General features: G+C 39.7%; 1 protein-coding gene across 3 annotated transcripts in view; it reads right to left on the reverse strand.

The window, feature by feature from the left end:
• Positions 1 to 593: 593 nt before the first annotated feature.
• Htr7 (5-hydroxytryptamine receptor 7) overlaps positions 594 to 23452 on the reverse strand; it is an 83502-nt gene continuing 60643 nt past the window's right edge. For 2 of the 3 annotated variants that reach the window (XM_031390153.1, XM_031390155.1), the window contains exons 2-3: positions 9279 to 10034; positions 594 to 2221 (exon numbers count right to left, since the gene is read on the reverse strand). In XM_031390153.1, the coding sequence (XP_031246013.1) occupies positions 2179 to 2221; positions 9279 to 10034 (799 nt within the window). In that variant the 3' untranslated portion in view covers positions 594 to 2178. Of the gene's footprint in view, positions 2222 to 9273; positions 10035 to 23452 lie in introns of all 3 variants that reach the window. The other variant, XM_031390154.1, reaches the window with a different exon arrangement.

Below are 23452 nucleotides of genomic sequence, written 5' to 3' on the forward strand. Positions count from 1 at the left end.
AAAAAAAAAAAAGTAAACAAATGCCATGTCTAAATTAATCCAACTATCTAGCCATGAGGTCCTGCCTTATACTGGGATAAAGAAAATTGTCACTCTAGGCAACCTGCTGTGGCACTCTGATCTGCATTGCTGGCCTGATATATGGCTACTAGCATCCTAATAGCAAATCCCTTAAAATAAGAACTATGCCACTCCCATCTTTTTCCTCCCAGTAGTGCCAATCCCAACAGGAGCAAGAGACTGGTGTTTATCAAATCAACAAGCACTGTTTTATTCAATTTTTTCAATGTAGATAAATTTCTACATTGAAATGTAATTTAGGATAAACTTGTCAATTACTTTCTAGGAATTATTTTTTGAAAATGTCTCTAGATGTAAGCTCAGACTGTCTTCAAACTTGAGATCTTCCTGCCACTGCTTCCTGTGTGTTAGGATTAGAGGTGTGCAGCATCATTTCCAGATACCTGTTAGGGTTTTAGAAAGCGAGGGCAAGCTCAGAGTACGCGCCCCACCCCCTCCATCCTCCAGAATAACATGTATGACATCAGACCTTTTATTAAAAACAATTACTTAAGTTGCTTTATTGCAGCTACAAATAACCTTTATTTGATGTGATGTAATAAAACATTTTCAAATTTAACAACATGTGTCTGACATAATTGTTATTTAAATTATGAATATAAGTATATACGGTCACGCTGGCAAATCTGCAGCTCAGGAATTTGTACACACTTTGTCTGAAAGGACAGTACCTAACTCCCCTTCATAGGAAAGGGGCCTTTCCCTCCCTGCTCTCATAATAAACATCAGTGACATCTGGAAGATGCCCATAACCCACTTTGGAACTCTATTTTATCCTGTGAGAGGACAGCCTCCTTTATTGTAGGAAAATAACATTCTCTTTCAGTTCTCTTTTTATCAAATAGTGATTTTCATTCATGCCCCCCTTGTAGACATGGGTACTCTTCTGATCTATGCCTTTCCACTTCCTTCACATAGTAACCTTTAAATGATACTATCCACAAAGGAACCCTTTCTCTTTCCTTACCTTTCCTTAACACTGACCATTTTTATTGGTGGGTGGGGTTTAGAGGACAGAATTCATCAGGCACACATTTGATTTAAGATACAGAGAACACAGAGACAAATTCTCTACGTGAAACAGAATGGTATTCCAGAGTATTAACAATGGGGGTTCAAGTGACCGCTGATTCACACAATTCAAACGGTCCAGTTGGATGACCGTGTTTACATGTCTCCAGAAACAACTGCAACCATTCGTGGATATGCTATTGTCACACTCCCTGCTCATAACACACAGTTATGGGCCAGCTCCATGGGCTCCTTGCACCCTTGTAGAAGATGAGAGTAAACAACATGCCAAGAATCATGTTAATATACAATGCAGCGAGGTGGCACTCACTCTTCTTCAGTTATCGGTCTTTCTCAGGAGCCTTCAGGAGTGTGAGTGCGAGGAAAAGCTTTATTCAGGTTTTCTGCCTCTCTCCATCCTGAGATCTGTTCCTGAGTTACACCATAATGATAAAGGATTTAACAGTGGACATACACTGGTGGAAAGTCACAAGGACCCTGCAGAAAAGCCACAGCATTTAACAGAAGCTTTGAACAAACACTGCCCTGGGGAATCGCATGTATTAGCTGGTGACTGGTTTCTGTTTTCTAACATGGACATGCAACACATTCACACTACGCTTTCTGAAGTTTGCTTGGAAAGACACCCTTCTGTGATACCACAGAATGCACTCTGTCTCACGAATGGTTCCTGAAGAGGTACCACAAAGCCTAGACCGGAACCATGGGAATTGTGCGTTAGGATTTCCCCACACACACACACTCGTGGATGTAGCCTTGTGGAAAGCACCAGAAACTGCTGCCCTCCCCTCCCAGAACCCAGCTCTGTAGTGTGCTTACCGCAGAGATGACTGGCTGTCTGACACTGAGCACTCTTTTCATTTAAACATAATATCACTGATCCATAGGAAAAGGGGAGAGGTTGTCCTCTCCCTCAAGACACACTTTGTACAACAGATCACCCCTTGCCACATTTCAGCCACGCCAAGAAGACAGAAGCCATGTTCCGTTGTGTAGTCTCAGCCAATGGTTTCGTTGTTCCCCCCCCTGTTCTGCATTATTTCTTCTCCAGGGTTCTACTGTGGATCATGTATCATGACCTTTTTTCCCACAGTGGTCAGAGTTTTGTCTACAAAAGAGAGAAAGATGAGAAAATTAGCCAGACCATAAGTGTGGGTTTTCATTTTGCAGTTGGCGAGGTTTTTTTTTTTTTTCTTTTTTATGGTAGTCAGTGATTTCAATCACTGGTGACTTACAAGGTTTCATGAGCATCTCTAATGGGGAAGAAAATGTAATGTGCCTCTTTTTATAAATGTCAAAAGCTTTGTAAGTTACAAACCTGTAATATATTTGAGAATGAGCCCCAGATAGACCATTTAGAAATCTTTTCTAATATAGATGTACCCAAAAAATGACTTTGCCTTCAAAAAATCTTACAATTGTTACAAAACAGTATAACCTTTTTTCTACTTGAAAATGATGACCATTAAAAGAATAATTCCATTGTGAGGACAGATGGGGCAATGTTGGGTTGGAAAGATTTAAGCAAGGGTGGGGAGGAGGGAAGAAGAAGAGAGGGAAGGCGGCTAAGCCCAATATAAAGACGTATAAAAGAGCCAAACAGAAAACCTATTTTGTAAGCTAATTAAAACACAATTTTAAAAAAGATTTGAAGAAAGGTACCTGCATGGATGGAAATAACTATTCTGAGAAGATGTAAGTTGTTAAATGAAAAGCCAGCCCAGTGCAAAGCGTAGGATATATCCCTGTGAATTTTTGACCAGGGAGGCTTAAGAGGCACCAACACAATACAGACCACTGTCATTTCTCCTGGCTCCAGAGTCCATCTTTCCTTATCGGCCACCTGCTAGCCACGGTGATGATTCCAGGTTCCAGGATGTTCAGTCATCTTTAGCCTCTCTCCTAGTGCCATGGACACCTTCCTGGTACAGCTCCCCTCCCCCACCACAGACCTCAGCTCTCGTCTCATCACACAGACCCCTTCCGCTGTTAGTACGTTCTCCTTCCGTTGTGACCACTGCAATCTAGTATCACTCCTGTCAAAAACACACCTTGCTCCCTGGGCTAACCCCAACCTACCCAATGTCTGATATTATTACTGAAGACATATTCCAGATCCCTTGCCCACCTCCATCCATATATGGAGCAACTATTACCAGACTGTACTTTCCTTCAGCGCTGAGCAACCCCTATGTTATGTCTCCCACATCTCTTAATAAAAGCACTTTTTTTCATGATTTTACCATGCAAATTATCTTTCAAAGAAGCCCCCAAGCCTTATTTTTTATTGAGTACTTTTCTGTACTCTTTGACTTTATGTTGTGCTACCTGTATTTAGGGGAAAATGAAAAAAGTGAAGAAAGGGGTAAAAGAGGATAGAGCAAGGACTGGGGCTCTTTGGAAAAGTCTATAGCATTTCTGAGGCCCCTGGTTTTTATCCTCAGCATTGTATAAAATACTGCATAGAGCAATGTTCTTTCTACTTTAAGATACCTCAAGGCTAAACTCTAGGCAACTGTAAGGCATGAAGCAAAGAAAAGTTTGTTATTACTAGTTGATGATGTAATAAAGGTGAAGCACTGAACTTGAACTTCAGGCAACTAATGATGAAGAAACAAACCCTGTGAGAGACTTAAAAGCTCTTTGTTTTTTTCTGTCATTAAGGTGTGGCCCCATCACAGACCCCCAGGATTGCAGGGGCCTTGATGTTTCTTCCCAATTTCCCCTGGGATGGACTTCACTTCATTTCCTTTAAATTACTCCTTTCCGCAAAGGAAGCATGCAATCAGGTTGAATTCCAAAGCTGCAGCCTAAAGCCCAGAGCAACAAATTGACAGAATTCATGGCAGAAACCCAAGGTTATTCTGCTAGGAGTCAGTGCTAAGAACCACTGCAACTGACAGGGATTATAAGAGCTTCTTTAAAGAGAAAGACAATACAACCACCAAGGAGAAGTAGGGAGACAGAAAGGAAGAGCTGCTTCAAAACAATCCCATGATATTCTTTTATAGCAAAGTATTTTAGAAACTGCTCTTTAATGCTATTCATAAATGATGTCAAAGAACAAGTTCTGGTGACATGATAGTTAAAAACTATTTGTGGCAGTTCAAGACCATGAGTAAAATCATTCAATTAAAGAGAAAGAAAAACCCTTGCATGTGTCACATGGTTACATTTTGTTATTTCCTTTGTTGAAACACTTGGGAAATAGTGAAAGGCTTAAAATGGATAGTAGCGAATTAAAATTACCAGTGCAACAGAACTGGCAGCTTTTATCTCTGTATTCACTCCATTACCCCAAGGTAAATTCTCCACTGCCTGCTGGACTTCCGAGGCTCCAGTCATACTGATTAAGAAATGGGAAGGAATGGGTAAATATTTGAAAGTAACAACATACAGTGTAGATTGTTCACACAGAATAAAGAAGGAAATTCAGGTGCAGAAGAAAAATAAGGGAGCCAAGAAAACTGAGCAAGAAGCAACACCGACCCAAATAGCTGGATGGGAAGAAACAGGCTGAAGAAGTACTAGGAAGTTTCCCAGAGTTCTTAGATGGCCACCAGATGTGTCGGGGAGTGTGGTAAAGTAGAAGGAGTCTACGGTTTTCTCCTTTACTCTGAGCTGTGGATTGGATGTATTTGTCATTAATGACCAGTGACTAATTATGTTATCACTCAGACTGGGTGAGGATAACCCTAAATGTCACCCAACCTAATCATATCAAAGAACAAGTCCGAAAAACCTGAGGCTTCAAAAAGCAACATATGTCAAGTCAAATTGATCAGCGGCTTTCCAATTAGTGTTTGCTTGAATGTACCTGTGCCCTGTAGACTATGTAGGTTCTTACTCTGGTTGAATAATAAAGTATCACCAACCTCAACAAGACCTAAACCGACAGGACTGTGAGCTTCCAGAAATAAAGACTACTTACTATACAATCCTCTTTCCACCCCTGCCATGCCTGGTGCTTTATCTCATACACAGAAAGCCTTCCAGTATTTCTAGAAATACCAGTGAAGAAACTCTACATCCAGTTTTCTGGTTCTTCATACACAGTGCCACTGAATCAGTGTCCCCTATTGTGATAGCCCTGTCCACAGAGACAGAAGACGTGGATGACTGACTCCCATCTACAGCAGGGTTTTCAAACCTCTCACCTTACAGGTTAGGTAAGTCTTTTCTGTGGGGGGGCTGTTGTGTGCATTGTAGGGTAGCTGACAGCCTCCCTGACCTTCACCAGATGTAGGTGGCAGCTAACATCCAGACACATTCTAGTTATGACAACAAAAAGTATCTCCAGACATCATCAACCACCTCTAGGAGAGGAGGTAAAAATTCCTCTGAATTGAGAACCTCTTACTTTTACTTGAAGTCCAAATTCTTAGAGGCTGGCATAAATCATTAGTAATACTTTCTATGTCATATCTACTCTGATCTCTAAATGCTTTCTCACCCTAGAGTCTAGATCTTAGTCTGTCCTTTCCATAAGCTCCAAAGTTGGTGGCTCTATAGAAATGTCTCCTCTGTTCACTGTTAGTCATAACTGCATTGACTAAGCCTCAAGGGTGCTCCTTCCGGGAAGTCTTCTCTGATTAGTATAAGCACTAGATACATTACTATAAGCACTAGATTCCTTCTCTTTGATTGACATTGTTTCCTACCTGTGACTTTCTTCATTATAAAAAGAGACTGAGGAATCTTGTGCTGTGGCTGATTCAGGCCGATATAATGAAATATCATAAAGTTGTAGTTTATGAGCATGGTCTTTATGTTTAGAGTCTAGAAAGTCCATAACTTGTTTAATTTGGTATCTGGTGAGGCTCTCTGTCTCCTTCATATTCTCTCTGTTCCATCCCTAAGGGCTCTCATTCCTTTCATGAGAGCTCTGCCCTCGTGACCTAGTCACCCTATAGAGTCCCCAAATTTTGATACTGCTGCATTAGAGTCTGTATTTCAACATATAAATTTGAGGGGAAACACAAGTATTCAGATCACTAAAGTATACATATCTACATTTCTGTGTAGAAATGCATGCACATCAGCAAGAGTGATGTTGTATTTTATGAACCCACTATAGTGTATGACAGTCATATAAACAAACTGAATATGAATCTTCTAATATTGGGGCTCATAACAAAACTGCCTGATATAGAGTTTGAAAATGGTTACCAAGTGAACTCAATACAATAGTTCTGACAGTAAATACATCCTAAAGTTGTTGGATATTTTTAGGCCAACAATCTTAACCGATTTGCTTATCCCACATAGTTATAAATTCAAACTGAGAGAAATGTAATTAGGCACCATATTTCTCTCTTAAATGAAGGGACAACAGACTATTGCCTGTGGATGAAATAGTCTGGCTATTCTCTTCTGTAAATTAGTTTTGTTGGTACATATTCATGTTCTTTTGCTTTCTTAAGTGGATGACAATGGCAGAGATGAACAGTTCCAAGAGAACCATATGGTTTCCCAAAACTCAAAATACTGCTGTTTGGCCCCTCACCACGTAAGTTGGCTGACCCTGTCTAGGACTAATAGGAAATATCACCCAAGCCTGGACATTAGCTGAGGGTAGACAGGCAAGAATCCTTGTGCTTTATTTGAGCTGATTTATTTTTATGAAGGGTACAGTAGCATGAAGCTAAAAGCACTTCTGAACACAGGCTTCCTGGGCTGAAATCCAACTCTATCAATCTCATCTGAAGGACCGTGGGGAAATGGCTTGATCTCGCCAAGCTCTTGTTTTATCATCTTCAAAATGGAATGGAAAAAACTACCCCACCATACAGTTTTGAAGATTCAGTAGTTCTCAGTGGAGTGTCTGAAAATGAATCCTCCATTAATGTGAGCTATTATTTCAAACAGGAAAATCTGTTTATGTTACTTTAAAAAAATACTATTCTTATACCTTAATTATCTGTTACTTTAATACCTAATCAGTTAAATTACCCTGAAGGTGAACTGATGAGGCCTGTGAATAGAGAGATGACCAGGACATCGTCTGTACTCTCCATTTGCACACCGGCTGCTGAATGGGACCTCTTACCACTAACCTTGAACTCTTCTCTGCCCTTCACACCATTTCCAAAGACTGCTCAAACACATTCTGCACTGTGTTACTCCTAAGAAATAAAACCAATATACCTTCCTCTTTCTGGCTAAACAACCCTGATGTCAGTCAAAATAACCTAGCTATTTGTCCTAAGAAATAGCTGTTTCCAGGGGATACAGCAGTACACAGACTAAAATAGGTTACCCATCAAATACCCCACTTTCTCCTACTTTCTGATGCAAAGCTATTTTATATATAAAAAAAATCTGCAGCTGTCATCAGTTCTCCTTAAACTGTCTTAAACCTTAAAACCACTCAGTCCAAGCCCTAGAACTCTTATCAAGGACAGGACTTTATTTCCTGTATCTGAGAATTTCCTGGGATCCTGATTGGATGGGGCTCCTCTTCCACTGTACAACATAGCTAACAAACTCAGCTCACGTAGAGTAAGGAAGACATCCTAGTTCTTGTTAGCAAGCTGGTGTCCACTGTTCCTAGGTCCTCCACGTGGTAGCTCTTCACTATCTCAGACTAAACCCAGTCAACAAGTAGACTTCTGTGATGATTACGGGTGCACGAGTGCATCTACTGGGATGATCTGTTCCATGACTATGTGATCATAAGTCAATTATCTTACATCAGTTACCCTAAGCCACAAGTTAATGCCCTGAGAACTAGGTAGCCTGATAGCTATGGCCATGACTATTAATATTCTACAAATGCCAGGCATGGAGTAGACTATGGAGATAGAAATTTTAGTTCTAGCTCCTTCCCTAAGAATTTCAAAGTCATGGGGAGGAGAAAATATTCATTAAGTGAGATCTTGTACATTTTGAAAGGCTCTGGGGATTGCTGATAATGAGTATTCCAGAACCAGATGTTACATGCTCCTTTTTAAATGTTACCTTTCTTTTTGTATTGTGAATGATTGCATGTGTACAAGAAGTATACACAAGAGAAATAGAAATGAATACTCTAATGATACACCCAGCTCAAGAACCAGAGTAGCTATGCTCTAACAACTTCCCATTCTAAGACAAGCACACTCCAGTATTTGGATGGAAGACATGTGGTCCTAGGATTGAGTTTATGCGGAATCTAGACTTATTTGTGACATAAGTGTAGGGCACGACACACTTGCAGATAAGCTGGCAGGGAAGGTCTCCCTTGGAGACAGAGCCCTCACCCTTCTCCGTTCATCTTCTCTCTTCCCACTCACTGGTGCCCAGGAGCATGTCCTGCACCAAGATCTTCTAGGATCTCATCCCAACTGTCAAGTCTCCTCTATGTAACTTTTTTTTCTCCCTTTTTCCTGCTCGCCACCTGGCCATCTTGCCTCTCTCCTCTGTGACAATGTCAAATTTAATAATATGTGAGTTACTTGCAAGACTCCCATGTCCGCATCACCATCGTCCCTTTGTAGTACATTTTCAGATCTCAACTCCCATTGCCCCCAGGAGTGTCAGGAGCATGTCCCAGACAATGTCAAAAATTGAACAACTCCAGCAGCAATCAGTTCGCAGCTACCATGACAGGAAGCACTTGACAGCTCAGTGGCTGTTAGAGCCCTTATCCCAGCACAGTCATCTCCTGTATGCATGGAGATTCCATACCAGAAAAAAAAAACACACACACATCTGCTTCCTTCTCCCCAAAAGTCATTTCTCTGCGAACTAGGAGGTCACTAAGTGTGTTTCACAAAAATACAAGAAGTACAAAAGCAATTAAAATGGTAATGTCATATGAATTTAGCTTCACAGATGGACATATTGAGATGTGATTTATGATGAAAGAAATGGAGAATGCTACCTCTCATGTCACGAGACATTTCTCTTCCCATTCTAATACCAACCTGTCTTGGGGGTGGGGGGATGTGTGGCAGGGGTTAAACCTTATCCTGAGTGAAAGAAAGTATTCTGAATTCACATCTAATGTCTGGTTGTTAATAATAATAATGATGACTATAATAATAATAATAATAATAATAATAATAATAATAATAATAATAATAATAATAAGCTAGTCACTGATGCAGGGGCTTTCTCCAACATTCAAGAAGCTTCATAAAAGGGGAGGGAGATAAAAGGATGGTAATGATAAATGACCTTACAGCACAAACTCGCTTTTCTCGGGCCTCTCAGCAAGTTTCAGGGCTTCGTGCATGCCTGCAGCAGAGAGCTTCCGGTTGATATTCCGGTACTGGCACTGGAGTAGGCTACGATAGGTGGTCCTCAGGTCCCGGTTGAAGAAGGCATATATAAAAGGGTTAATGAGAGAGTTTGCATAGCCCAGCCACAAACATGTCCTCTCCACCCACAGTGGGATGCAGCTACAAGAGGTGCCACAGATAAAGGGCCTCGCTGTGGACAAGAGAAAAAATGGCAGCCAGCACACAGTGAAGGCTCCCACGATGATTCCCAAGGTAGTGGCTGCTTTTTGTTCCCTCTTGAAGATGGAGATGTTTTTCCTTTCGTGTTTGAGCAGTCTCGAAAGGTTCGCACATTCTTCCACCTCCTTCTGGAGCTTCACCATGCCATTCAGGGAGATGACACTCTCCGGCTGCACGCGTGGGAAGCCTGGGAACTTGTGTTTGGCTGCGCTCTTCCTGGCAGCCTTGTAAATCTGATAGTACATGAAGAGCATGACAGACATGGGGATATAAAACGCCACTGCGGTGGAGTAGATGGTGTAGCCAAAATCCTGGCTGATCAAGCACACTTTGTCATCGTTCACATTCTGAGCCCATCCGAAGAGAGGAGGTAAGGTGATGGAGGCAGAGAGAAGCCAGACCGACAGAATCATTTTGGCCATACATTTCCCATTCTGCCTCACAGGGTAAGTGAGGGGCCTGGTGATCCCAAGGTACCTAGCAGAGAGATGGAAAGATAAGAACTGAATACAGTCATCACTGGCCACCCATGGAGTGCTACTAGCTAGGCCCTAGTAGCAATCCTCACAATAGCTCCATAGAACTGTTACTTCCATTTTGCAGAAAGGTAAACTGAGGCACTGGTACCTTACCTGTCTTATTCCACGTCATTCTGCTGGACTGAAGCACTGCCACGTTTTAAGTACCCTTTTGGTAGAGTTTGCCCATGTTTTACTTACACCTTGTGAATTCTGATAACCTAAGCTGCCAAGGAGTTAAAGAGGAATTGCCTGCCCTCTCCCAGTGACCCCCATCATTATAGCCAGGCAGGTCTAAGACATCACTCCTCAAGGGCAAAGCTGTGGCCCACCTTCACAGCTTAGTAAGGGGTCTGTCATGCTGACATGGCATGCCCACTCATCTCCACAGTCTTAATTCCGGTCAGCTTTTAATGCCTTCCAATGTCCCCTTCGCAGCAGAAAGGAAATATTCTCATAGGATCACAGGTTTGTGAGCAATCTGAGAACTCTTAAAATTTACAAATGGAAGTAGGAAGTGATTATTTTTATTGCCATAAAATTCCAATAGAACAGCAGCATCAGAGGATCAGTTTTGAGATGGATCACAAAAAAAGGGACAGTTCTCATAAACTGTAAGCAAATCCAATGTCTTCCCCACATACGCTTCTAGAGAAATAAAGAGTGGGTCTATGGTTAAAAAAAAAAAAAAAAAAACAAGGGATTAATACCAAAGGGACAAAGTTGACAGACATACAAAAACAAACATTTGTCATTCTGGCGGGTCTTTTGCTTCCATTATGCAGATAGAAGACACATTATGGAAGCAAGTTTCCAGCTTGAGAAACCAACAGCTCCTTTTCTGAAAGTTTTCAATTAGTAGCTAAAAATTCTTTTTTTAATAAAAAATCTGCTAATGCCCCTGATGCTTAAGTTATCACACAGAAGTTCAAAATGTATGCTCTTTTTTTTGGTGAGCATTATTACATTGCTGCATCATTTACAAAACAGAGATGTAGTAAAAATAAGTCAAATTTGCTTATTTACCATGAGTATCTATCTCTTCATCCTTCAACAAATATTCCAATTCTGGAATTGGCTCTAAGGTCCTCAGACACCAAAGTTGTCCAGATCCTTTATGTGGATATCACATAACCTACACACACACAAACACACACACACACACACACACACACACACACACACACACAAAGGGGGGGAGAGAGAGAGAGAGAGAGAGAGAGAGGCATATCTAGAGAGATGGACATAAATCATATCTAGACGACTAGAAAGATACAAACACTATGTAGATAGTATATTGCCATAGTATTGGTAATCCTTGCAAGAAGACAAGACTGTACATGTCCAGGACAGATACAAGCATGTAGCTGTGGTTGACTATGTCTACCAATGGAGAAATCACAACACATTGTTATTTTATGTTGATCATATTAATATGTTAACCATAATAATAGAGCTATTTTACATACCAGGTACTTCATAAATGTGGAGTATACAGCAGTAAGTTAAAATGACAAAATTTTTTGAAAGCATCACAAAGAGCAATTGTGAGGAACAGATGGAAGGGCTGTAGCCACAGTAAGTGGAAAGGGATTGTCTGTGACTTCCAGGGACTTAGGCATTCATCCCATGGTTTCCTCATTTCACAGGCTTGTTGCCTCCACTCATAGTAAAAATTACCCATAACCATGGATTTATCAACTGAAGTTAGGACCATGTTTTGGCTCTCCCCCCCCAAAAAAAAGACAAATGAGAAGCACCCACCCCTACCACGAAGGCCAGGGCACCCCAAGAAAGCATCCAAGCATCTGCTATAGGCACCTCTATGATGGGTGAATTGTGATGGAGAGACGGGAAAGATGGAATTGCAGTGAAGACATAGGAGAGAAAGTGAAGCTTAGGGGTTTGTACACTGTGCAGAAAGTAGAACCAGATACTCAGCTGTGATGAGGGACAGGTATGAGGAGCCTGTGTAACCACCTGAGGCCATACCAAGGTCCTGGCCCAAGCTGCTGCCAAGGGCCATGGCTGAGTCCTACTGCAGCTGAAGTCTGTGCCAATATCTGTGGCCCAAGTGACCACAAAAGGTCAAGTGGAAGTCCATCACTTGACTGTCACTGGAAACGTCTGGATGTCTGCCATGTTGCAGGGGTTGTGGGAGGGATACATGCAATAGGAGTGGCCTGAGCTGCTACCTGAGGTGGAGTGAGTAGTTTTTGGTAGTTCAGTGGGTGGTAGATGTTTGTTGTCATTTTATGGGGGTTGGATGCAAGTCCTTAATGGGCTTGGTCAAGGCGGATACAAAGTAAAGGATGTTAGATTCAGGGAAGTCTCTATTTCTTTTTTCCTCTCTCCTTTTTTCTCTCCTGTCTAATACTGGGGGAAGGGGTGAAAAGGGATGAAACAAAAAAGAGAGTCATAGAATGATATGATAAAAGGGTAGACTATTGAATCTACTTTTAGACTAAAAAGCATTAACAAACCAAATAATTTCCATTTGTAAGGATTCTGTATATTGATACAAAATTAAGATTTTTGCTACAACATACTGCATATGCTTCAACTCTTATTTAAGGTATTTGACCTAGCAACTCATTTAAAATGTAATTAAAGTTCTAGTCCTAGAAAGCTACTGTTACAAACTGTTTAGGATAATTAAGAAATGCAAGTTAGTATTTAGTCAATCAAAATTATGGTCATGTTAGATACTAGTATACTTAATTACAAAACCATGCTTTCTAGGTTGGACAGATTATAAACAGAAACAAGTAATATCTGCCTATTCAGATATATTATAGATAGAAAGATGGTCTCCAAAAACCTCAGAGATATACAGAATATGGCATTTGAAGATCTTTTACTAATAAAGTCATTTTTTGGCAGTGAGATATCAGCTCCTGGCACCACCCCTGAAGTGAAAATTTCTGAGGTGGAGTGAGTAGTTCTTGGTAGTTCAGTGGGTGGTGGGTGTTTGTTGTCATTTTATGGGGGTTGGATGAAAGTCCTTAATGGGCTTGGTCAAGGAGGATACAAAGTAAAGGATGTTAGATTCAGGGAAGTCTCTATTTCTTTTTTCTCTCTCTCTCTCCTTTTTTCTCTCCTACCTAAAATTGGGGCAAGGGGTGACTAAATACTAACTTGCATTTCTTAATTATCCTAAACAGTTTGTAAGAGTAGCTTTCTAGGACTAGAACTTTAATTACATTTTAAATGAGTTGCATAGGTCAAATACCTTAAACAAGAGTTATATCCTGTGATATTTTTCTGTAAGTTGTCTTATGAGAGGATGTTTTGCTGAAGCAGACATATGAGAAGATGTTTTGCTGAAGCAGACATGTGAGAGGACAAGTGACATTTGGAAAGAGTATAAGTACAAGAATCCAATAGACAGTGAATGATGATCTTGCATTGGTTCACCTTGCACCACTTCACTGGTCTTTGCTGATGATGCTCCTGCATTGGTACACCTTACAGCACTTTGCTGGTCTTTACTGATCTCTGCTTATCATAACTTCATAGAGAAAAGCTAGTCAAAGAACTTCTCATGGTATTCCTGCTGCTTCTTGCCACTTCCAAGGACTCATGTCAATTCAGTAGAACCTCACAGTTTCTTCTGGATCAAGCCTCTTCTACTGATTTGTGTTCAGTGCTTGACAATTGGACTGGATTGCTGCTACTGATTCCCATTTAATTTTTTTGACTGGACTATTGATATCCTGACAATAAAGATTGGAATTGCCCTCAAAGAACTATTTCTAAAGATGTTCACATCACCCTGGTCCTATTAACCATCCTTCTCTCCTACCTCTGGTCAGTGGGTTAGAAGGGAGGTTGAAGAGTTTAAGAACCTTTATTAAAGTAGATTTTTGAAAAATCTAAGTATACACACCCCCATTCAACTTCAATGAGAATCGAAGAATCTCCTTATGGAGTGCTTCAAATGTGGCAAGCTAGCCACTGGGGAAGAACATGCCCTTGCCTCAAGTGCAGACATCATGCTCTCTAAGCTGTGAACAAGAAGGATATGGAATAAGTCAACCACCAAGCTTTTTAAGGACAAGATAGACATGCCTTCATAATTCCGGCTTCACAGAAAAGTCTGTCATATATACTGGGCCAGAGGACCAAAGATGGTGCTCCAGTGACACAATCCAAGTAGCCAGGAACCTCTGCCATTTGTATAATTTTGGAAGCTGTTTGCTCTACACTCCCTGATTACTCAAATAATGTTTATACTTCTCAGGTCTCTTGTGGGATTGAAGACCAGATAGTCATAGTCTCACAATTAAGCTTAAGTTGTTTTGTATTTAAGATAATAACTTAAGATCTAAGAAGGCATTTCTAGGTTGGTAAATACAAGTTATGATACAAAGTGATTTAGGTTCATAACTTTGAATTCACCATGGTAGAGAATAGAGTACCTTCTCCAAGGTTGCCAAATACAAATGGACTGGACATTATGCATATAATTCTTATCTGATAGTTTTCATAATTATTCATATTATATGCAGTTAATTGATCTTAGAGAAAAGTCTTTCATTGGACTAAGAGGGGGGAATGTAGGGATAATCTCTTGTATAGTGTTTAAAAGCATCACCTGTCAATAAAGAGCTGAATGGCCAATAGCAAATCAGGAGAGAGTAGGCAGGATTTGGAGGGAAGAGATAGGAACTCTAGAAAGGGATGTGCAGGAGGATTTGCCACCCAGATTCAGAGGAAGTTGGACATGTGATACTGAGGAGAGATAACAAGTCACATGGCAGACTTAAATTAGTATTAAGAGGATAACTGAGCTAGTAGGGAACAATGCCTAGCTATAAGGCCAGTGGCATTATATCAGAGGGTTACAGGAAGCTACTTCCTTCATGAGAAGAGAAAGGGAGGTCACAAAAGACTAGGTACAACCTTCAAAAGCATGACCCAGTTCCTCCAGCTGCTCCCAGCTCCTGAAGTGTCAAGAAGTTCTTGAAATAGTGCCACCCTCTGGAGAATAAGCAACCAACACATAAGCCTGAGGAGGACACTCCATACTAGTGTAACAATGCTTTATCTGAAATTCAACTTTAAGTGAGCCTCCTGTGTATTCTCTACTCTTTGCTGATGGTCAACCAAGAACAACAGACACACTGTGTGGTTACCGACTGCATGGTTGATCCTTGCAGGCATAACTTGTCTAGTGTAACACTTGAAGACTATAATTACCAAGCAGCTCCCAAGCAGTTTTGTGAAAAAGGGATAATTTTTGAAAATCTATGGCATGTATTCCTAATGTTCTTCGGTATACTTATCTACATGTGTAAGTACCTAGTAGACAGTCTCTGTAGAGAATGTTTCTGGTTCTAGTTTGTTTCTGCATTGTGATTACAAAAACTACACGATGGTTGTAGAGGAAAATAAACAGCTGTAATAAAATGTTTCACTTCAAAAGGGATATATACAGAGAAGAAGGGGGAAAAGAAAGTATAAAGGGAAAAGAAATGTGAAATGGGATTTGTTTTATGTGGAATTATCCTAGTTGCAAGCTATAGTCCAATAGCTTTCCAGATATATATACAAATATCTGGAAAATCTTTTAAATAAAAAAAATGACCCTGAAAAAGTACCTTGGCACCGAGAGGAGCCTCAACATTAGGCTGACCTAGCCATGAGGCTGAGTGCAGTTGTTCCACTAAACGTACATACAGATCTGCTTTAACTTAACCAAGCAATATAAGGTTCCCCAAGAGCTAGAGAACTGAAGTTGGTTCACATAGTTTCCAAGGTGATCATGAGGTGGCATGGACAGATCACCCAACACCTGCTTATGGGGTGAGGAGTTTGACTCAGTGAGTAAAACCACCTCCAAAAAGGCAATAGAATTGCTCAGGACAAACTTTACTTGGATGACTACAAAACAAAAAAGTTAGCACTCCCTGACTTCACAAATTCTTAACCATCTATTAAATGCAGTTTAAAGGTCCCTGTGTTTTCTTCACACACCTCTGGCCAGATGAAGAAACTATGCCTCAAGCTCAGTTGAAAATACAGTCTTTCTCCTGTCTATGTAGTACAGAGAATTCACAAATATTTGTGATCAGTGATTAACCAATGGAGTGCTAAACGATATCTCAGAACACTAGACAAGAATGCCTACTCATACATGTGAGCACACTTAACTTATTTCAGGGGTGGAAGCCAGACCATAGTCTGCCCTCAGTGCACAAACATGTTCCATAAATACTCCCATGCTTTGGCTGCATGCTCTTAAGTTCTTACATCACATTCTACAATAAAAAGATTGTACCTCCTGCCCTGAACTTCATTAGATGAAACTTTAGAAAAGTTAAAATCTACTGAAAGATAACATACACAACCCTCAAGTGTTCCCTAAAGCTTCTGGATATGAAAGAAATAAACAAAAATCAATACCTAGTACAGAGAAGATTAAAAATTAAATAATATAAAGAAGATTACATTATTTAAGAACCAAAGATTTTAAATATTAGTAAAAAGCTTTAAAAATATTCAAGACCACATAAAGAACTTATAATGTTATTAAAAGCCATAAAAGAACACTTGAATCCATGAGGAAAATAATTTTTTTAGTAAGAATATCTAGCACTGCAAGCATGCCAATTTTCCTTTAACAAACTTATAAATCTCATACAGCCCCAGTTGAATAACAGTCCAGGACTTGTGTTAACTTGACCAAATGACTTCACAGTTTGGGTCAATGTGTAAAAATGGACATGAAACCTGAAAAGGAATACCGAAGTGATAGCTATCTCACTGAAGCTAGCATAAAAACTACAGAAATAAATTGTTCTTATATAAAAGCAGGAAATTACCGAGCTGCATCTCAATGGTTGCATTCTTACTTAGCATGCACAAGACCCTGAACTCAATTCTAAACACCACAAAAACTAAGAACTACAACCCAGTAAACCTCATGACTCACTGCTTCTTGGACTTTCCACTCCTGGGCGGAAATGCATCACTGTGAGGGTAAGCTTTGAGGTCTTATACTCAAGCTCCTCCTAGTGTGGAAGAGACCTTCCTGCTGGCTGCCTTTGGATCAAGAAGTAGTGCTCAGCTCCTTCTTCAACACCATGTCTGCCTTCATGCTTCCATACTTCCTACCATGATGATAATGGACTGAACCTCTAAAACTGTAAGCCAGGCCTATTTAAATGTTGTCCTTTACAAAAGTTGCCTTGGTCATGGTGTCTCTTCCCTGCAATGAAACCCTAAGACAATGATTAAAGATGAAAATACTAGCAGTCAATAAACACTTACAAATATGTAAAACTTTTACTTATAATCAACAAGAAGCAAATTTTGAGATGTGGCATACACTCTGATCCTTTCCCAAGGTGTAAGAAAGACAAACTCTACACTTGAAAACAGGGGAAGCAGGAACTCCATTGCTCTGCTATAAGAGAGGCCTGAGATTAAGGATGGAGAGCAATTTGTCAATTGATGTCCATCATTATTTTCCCTTTGGCTCAGAAACCAGACTTTAAAGAATTTGTCTTGAGACAGTTGTGCAAAACCAAATGACTAATTTACAAAGATGGTAACAAAAGACAGGGGGAAAGATGCCATTTAACACTTTGACAAGAGATTACATAAATCAGTGTGTCTCACACACCAGAATATGATGTCATTAGCGATCCAAAGGCATTGTGCACGCACATATATATTGAATGACATGGAAACCAAAAAATAAAAGGGGATAGAAAACAACACCTGGCCCTTGGGAGAAGTTACATCACACACTGTCTGGCTGTTCATGTACAATAGGAATATGTTTGTTTTCTGTTCATATATAAAGGTATACTCACACACATGCGCAGCAAAATGCCAATAGAAATTTTATCTGAGTTGTACAGGTTTTGATGATTTTTACATTTCTTTTTACAGTGTTTGCCCTGGAAGGTTTTGTTTGTTTGCTTGCTTGCTTGTCTGCGTTACTCATTTATTTTAAAATCCCACTCACTGCCCACTCCAGGTAGCCCCCTCCCACAAACCTCCCCTAACTCCCCCTCTTCTTCTCTGAGCAGGCAGGAACCAGTGAGTGAATAAAAATGTTATTTTTCACTTTAAAAACATAATAAAATATTTAAGATGATTCTAACATTCCTAAATTACCTAAAGGTGTCTAACAACAGAGACAATCTAGTACATAAAATCCTTTGAAAGTGGATAATTAAATCTTATATTGTTTTATTTGATTAGCATGTCAAAAGTGTTTTATTACATTCACAGATTTGCACAATGGAACTCATGTGTATTTAAAGTCCTATAATTAACTATATTAAGCAATACTGTTATACAGGGAAGTATTTATTTAAATTATATATTCATTCTCTCTAAAGCTTGTATAGAATAAATTTTACCTTCAACATAGAGGAAAAAAAAGGAAAAAAATCATAGATCAATTCTGACTATTCCTTAATTGTGCACAGTTAATATTCATAACACTAGCATTTAATTAGGGAGCAAGTTATTTATGAAACCTTCAGAAATGAACCTTAAAGTACACACAAATGTAAAAATACAGTTGGTCTCTGAGACAAAGATGCCAAAGTAATATATAATTGAGAAATGCAAGCAACTCACATCAGGAGTTCAACTGAAGAAGGAGACTAAAAGAAAGAGGATTAAGTAGCTATAATCTGCACAGAGAAGGATTGGAAACAAGCTACCTCCTCTGCTTGCCTCCTGTTGTAGCTGTATAGAAATGTAGATAATGGCCCTTAATTAAACCACTTCTCCTGCACGTCACTGCTGTGGGATAATATCAAGAAGTATAAAAAATGGGTGGAATTGTCCTAAAATAAGTTCACACACTCAGAAAGCCTTTTCCACAGACTTTCTTCCTTTGGGGAAGAAAACTCCAGCCACAGGAGAGGTTCCCCCAAACTGGTCAACATCATGAGCAGCTTCTGAAACATGAGTTTCTAAAGCTACCTTTCTCTTCTCAGAAATTCTGAAGACCCAGGAACTACTGTGTACTTGAGGTTGTCTACATGGGGGGTTTTCATTGCAGACACTAGCAGGGTACCTCCCTCTGTGGGTTCACATGCTCTGTATTCCTATGTCCCATCTCAGTTCCCAGTGATGGTGACTGATCATGTTTTTAGTCTTAGCTGCTTCTGTCCAAAGACTGCACTAAATGAGACAGTTTTCTGTTGCATACCATCTTATTTAAGACTTTTTAGTGTGTGTGTGTGTGTGTGTGTGTGTGTGTGTGTGTGTGTGTGTGTGTGCCTGCAGGTGTGTACACATAGGTGCATGTACATATGGAAGCCATAGGTTGACTTCAGGTGTCTCTTTGATGATCCTCCACCTTATCTTTTGAGACAGGATGTTTCATTGAACCCAGCATTTGCCAAATGGCTAGATTGCTGGCCAGCAAACTCCAAGAATTGCCTCATTCTACCAACTCCAGGGTAGAGAGACCGTGCCTGTCTTTGTTACCCAAGTACTGAAAATCAGGTTCTCGTGTCTACACTCTAGGTTCTTTAGCAACTGAGACATCTCCCTATTTCAGACCTTGTAAATGTTGATTTTTTTTTCAGGTTTTCATGGCTACACTCTAGGTTCTTTAGCAACTGAGACATCTCCCAAACCCTATTTCAGACCTTCTAAATGTTGATTTTTTTTTCTATTTGCAGTGCTGGGGATCAAACTGAGAGCCTTCTGCGTGAGATCAACTGTCCCACCGCTGAGCAACATCCTCAGTCTTTAAATGCTTGATCTTAATATATAAAATTGATCTCTAACCTAATAATGGATTATGACATTAAGTTGGAGAGATGATAGTTAGTGTTCAATAAATATATAGAAAGATGGTCACCACATATCAAGAAAGAAATACACATAAAAGGGCCATAAGATGCCTTGCCGTTTAGAAGAATTAAAAATTATAATGATGATGATGATGATAACTAAAGTCCATAACTACAGTTCTCATACACCAGTGGTAGGAGGGTCACTTGACCCAGTAACTTTGAGAAACTGTTGCTGGGTCTGATCTGATTATATTACCTATAAAACCTAATAATATATATTCTCTGATCCAGTAATTCTTCTGGATAGGGAATGAAGCTCATCCAAAGTGCCACCTGTGTGTAAAGAATCTTCACAGAGACACAATCTGCCACAGGCCCAAATGAAGCTGTCTTCCTCTGTGTGATAGAAGTGAGCACAGAACTCCAAGTACCATAGAGCTCTAGATTACAGCATGCTCGCAGGATGCACGTTCACAGGGTGGGAGTCTATGAAGCAATGTGGATGAAGCATCTTCAGCTCAGCCATTGGCATTTGCTCCCCACAAACACTGCTGAGCTAAAGCATCCCAAAACAAAAGAAAGCACATACTTTAAAAGTGGGCAAAACTAGTCTAAGATGACATAGACAGAATAGTGATTAACTGAAGGAGAGGGGTTTATGAATGGGTAAGAGATATAAAAATGGGAGTTCTATAAAGTCCTATCTATCTAGGAATAGTGCATACATTTATGCACTTTCTAAAAAAAATAAACAGGCTGTTCAGCTATAATTTATGCAATGTTCTCAATGCATGTAAATAATCTCATTTTTAATTAAAAATTTAATTACTTTTAAAAATTAATTTAGAAACACACTAAACCTACCATTTGACATTAATCTACAAGTTGATCTAGTCTATAAAACCATTATAGAATGATATTCCACTATTCCTTTAATCCATTTCACCCATGTTTCCAAGTTTCAATTATGATTAAGAGCAGCAAACACTCTGGATTTCTTCCTCAAGTACTGATACAGGGGAATAGAAGCAGGTTTAGAAAAGGAAGACCAAAAGCCTGTGACAAAATTCAACGCAGTATGGAAATAGGATAGCAAAGCCCTCCTGCCCGAGAAAAATAAATTATTATAGAACACGAAGTAAGAGCTGTTCTTTTCAGAGATATTCAGACTAAAGCAAATCAGTCAAGTTTACAGACACTTTTAAGATTTACAGATTATTAGCTTACTGTTGCTGCATAACACATTACCGTGACTTAGTAGATTAAACACTGCCAGTGTGGCTCACAGTTTTGAAAGGCTCTGGGAACAGGTCAACAGAGTTCTCTACCCCGTAGTGTTACCAGGCTCAATCATGTTGTGCAAGACAAGGCTTAGTGTCCTCTGCCAAGTACAAATAGTTGTAAATAATCACCTCCTTGAGGCTGTAGAGCTCATGAAAGACACCCCTCCAAGGTCACTGGGATCTCTGGATCTCCCGGGACTTTAGATCTTCCTTGAAAGGGGGCTCATCTTGTTAGATCATGTCTACCCACATCTGAGGGGAAGGAATTATAGCAAGCATGTGGGCTGCGGAAGAAGATTGAAAGCCACCTTGAACTTCTGCCCCATATGATAACAGAAACTAGAGATACAGTTTTCTATTAATAGACTTAAACCATAACCTACTCACTGCCTACTCAGTAAGAGACAAGGTTTCCAACTGCACTCTACAATTGGAAGTTGGTGGGTTGTTTTGCTGCTGCTGCTGCTGCTGCTGCTGTTGTTGTTGTTGCTTCGTTGGTTTAGTTTGGTTTGGGTTTTGGTTTTTGAGAGGGGATTGCTGCATTTTTAGTCACTTCTATATTTCTCTTTGTTTATGGATATGAAAACTACCAAAGGATTTTTAGGTCTCTGAAAAAAATCATGAGAATGAATAGTAGTGTCGAAGATTAATGGTGACACTGAATTATGCTAATCATTTTAATTGTATCATTGCTTACAATAAATTGAATTTTCTCACTTCAAAGATTTGGCCCTTTATTCCTCAGGGGGGAAAAAAACAAAACTGGAAAGTCAAAACACAACAAATAACAAAACAAACAAATGAAAGAACTTTGCTGAAAATCCACAAGGTTTTAGAAAAGAAAACAAATTCTGGATTATGATAGCATGGCTTTTAGCCATGAAGTCCAGCCCCCTCCCATCCTTCCTTCCCTTCCTACCTTCCTTCCTCTCTTCATATGTTGTGTGTGTCTGAAAATTAAAATGTATTTAAGTGTTGAAAGAGTATCTACAGAGAATCAAATGGAGGCAATAGGAGTTAGCAAACAGAGAAGTGACAACAAATGAAGAACAGAAATACTGACATAGTTCAGCAGAGTCGAGGGCACCAGCACCTGCCATCTCTCAGGACTGCCAGGGAGATATGCCAAGTTCCAAAATACAGACACACCTTCTGCCTAGTAGAATATGAGCTGGGCTAGGACATTTAATGAAAGTCCATAATAAGGACTTCACTTACAGTGAATTCCACTCTTGTCCCTTCTCTCGGCCCTTCTCAGGCTTCACAAAGTACCTATGATAAATACTGGCTGCGATGGACAGAAATAAATGACATTAAATAAGGAATAGTCCCAAAAGGCATCCAACCACACTGCATGAAGACAAACACTAAGTAAAAATAGTAACTGCACAAAGAATGAGCAAAACATCCAATAGATTCTGACGACAAGGAGTTCTGTGCATATTACAATAAAATCTGGTAAATAATTACAGCAATAGGGGGAACCATAAAGAATATGTGTAAGACTTCAAAAGAATCAACTCAAAAAGAGAACACACATTGGAACAGAAGTAGTTTTCTTAAAGTGCTTTTCACTGTAAAGAACCATATAGCAAGTGCCTATAATCACTGAAGCAGAGGCTCAAAGATTTTAACAGAGCAGAATGAGATGGAAAATAAAATTGTTGAGTTTGGGAAATAAATGGAGGCCAAAGCACCATCGGGGCAGGTGTAATGATGAGTTAGAAGCAGCCAGATAGAACAGACAGAGCTAAAAGCAAACCATTTGTGTGAAGTGAAGGCTTGTGGCAATCACGAGCAACATGGACAGAACAATTTATTCAAGCAATCTGAGAGAAGATGATAGGTAAGGAGAGAGCACAAAGATCAGAAGGGTGACTCCTGTTTCTGACAAAAGAATGAACTTGAGAAAATGCAACAAAAAGTATGAAGGGAAACAGAAGCAGACGTGTATTTTCCAGTGTAAAAGCTGAATCTTAAAATGAAAGAGACATGTAACACAATTGGGAAAAAGTTATCCAAAATAATTATCTATGATCTCTATCCTGGCAATGTTACTGAGCTTTAAGAAATGAAAAAGACCTCTAGTGATATTTGGTATGAAAAACAAATAACAAGATATAAATAAGTCAGAAAGACACCAGGCTAGTTCTCGACAGCACCATCTTGTACTAGAAAATACCAGAAAACTATTTTAAAAGAGCCAAGGTATAAAAACATGAATAATATTGGGCCTATTAGCCAAGACTACAAAGTTAACAAATAGACATTCTCAAACATTAAAGACCTCAAGGAATATAATACTCCATAAGCTCTCT

This window comes from Mastomys coucha, unplaced genomic scaffold (genome assembly GCF_008632895.1).
Source record: "Mastomys coucha isolate ucsf_1 unplaced genomic scaffold, UCSF_Mcou_1 pScaffold21, whole genome shotgun sequence".
NCBI lineage: Eukaryota > Metazoa > Chordata > Mammalia > Rodentia > Muridae > Mastomys > Mastomys coucha.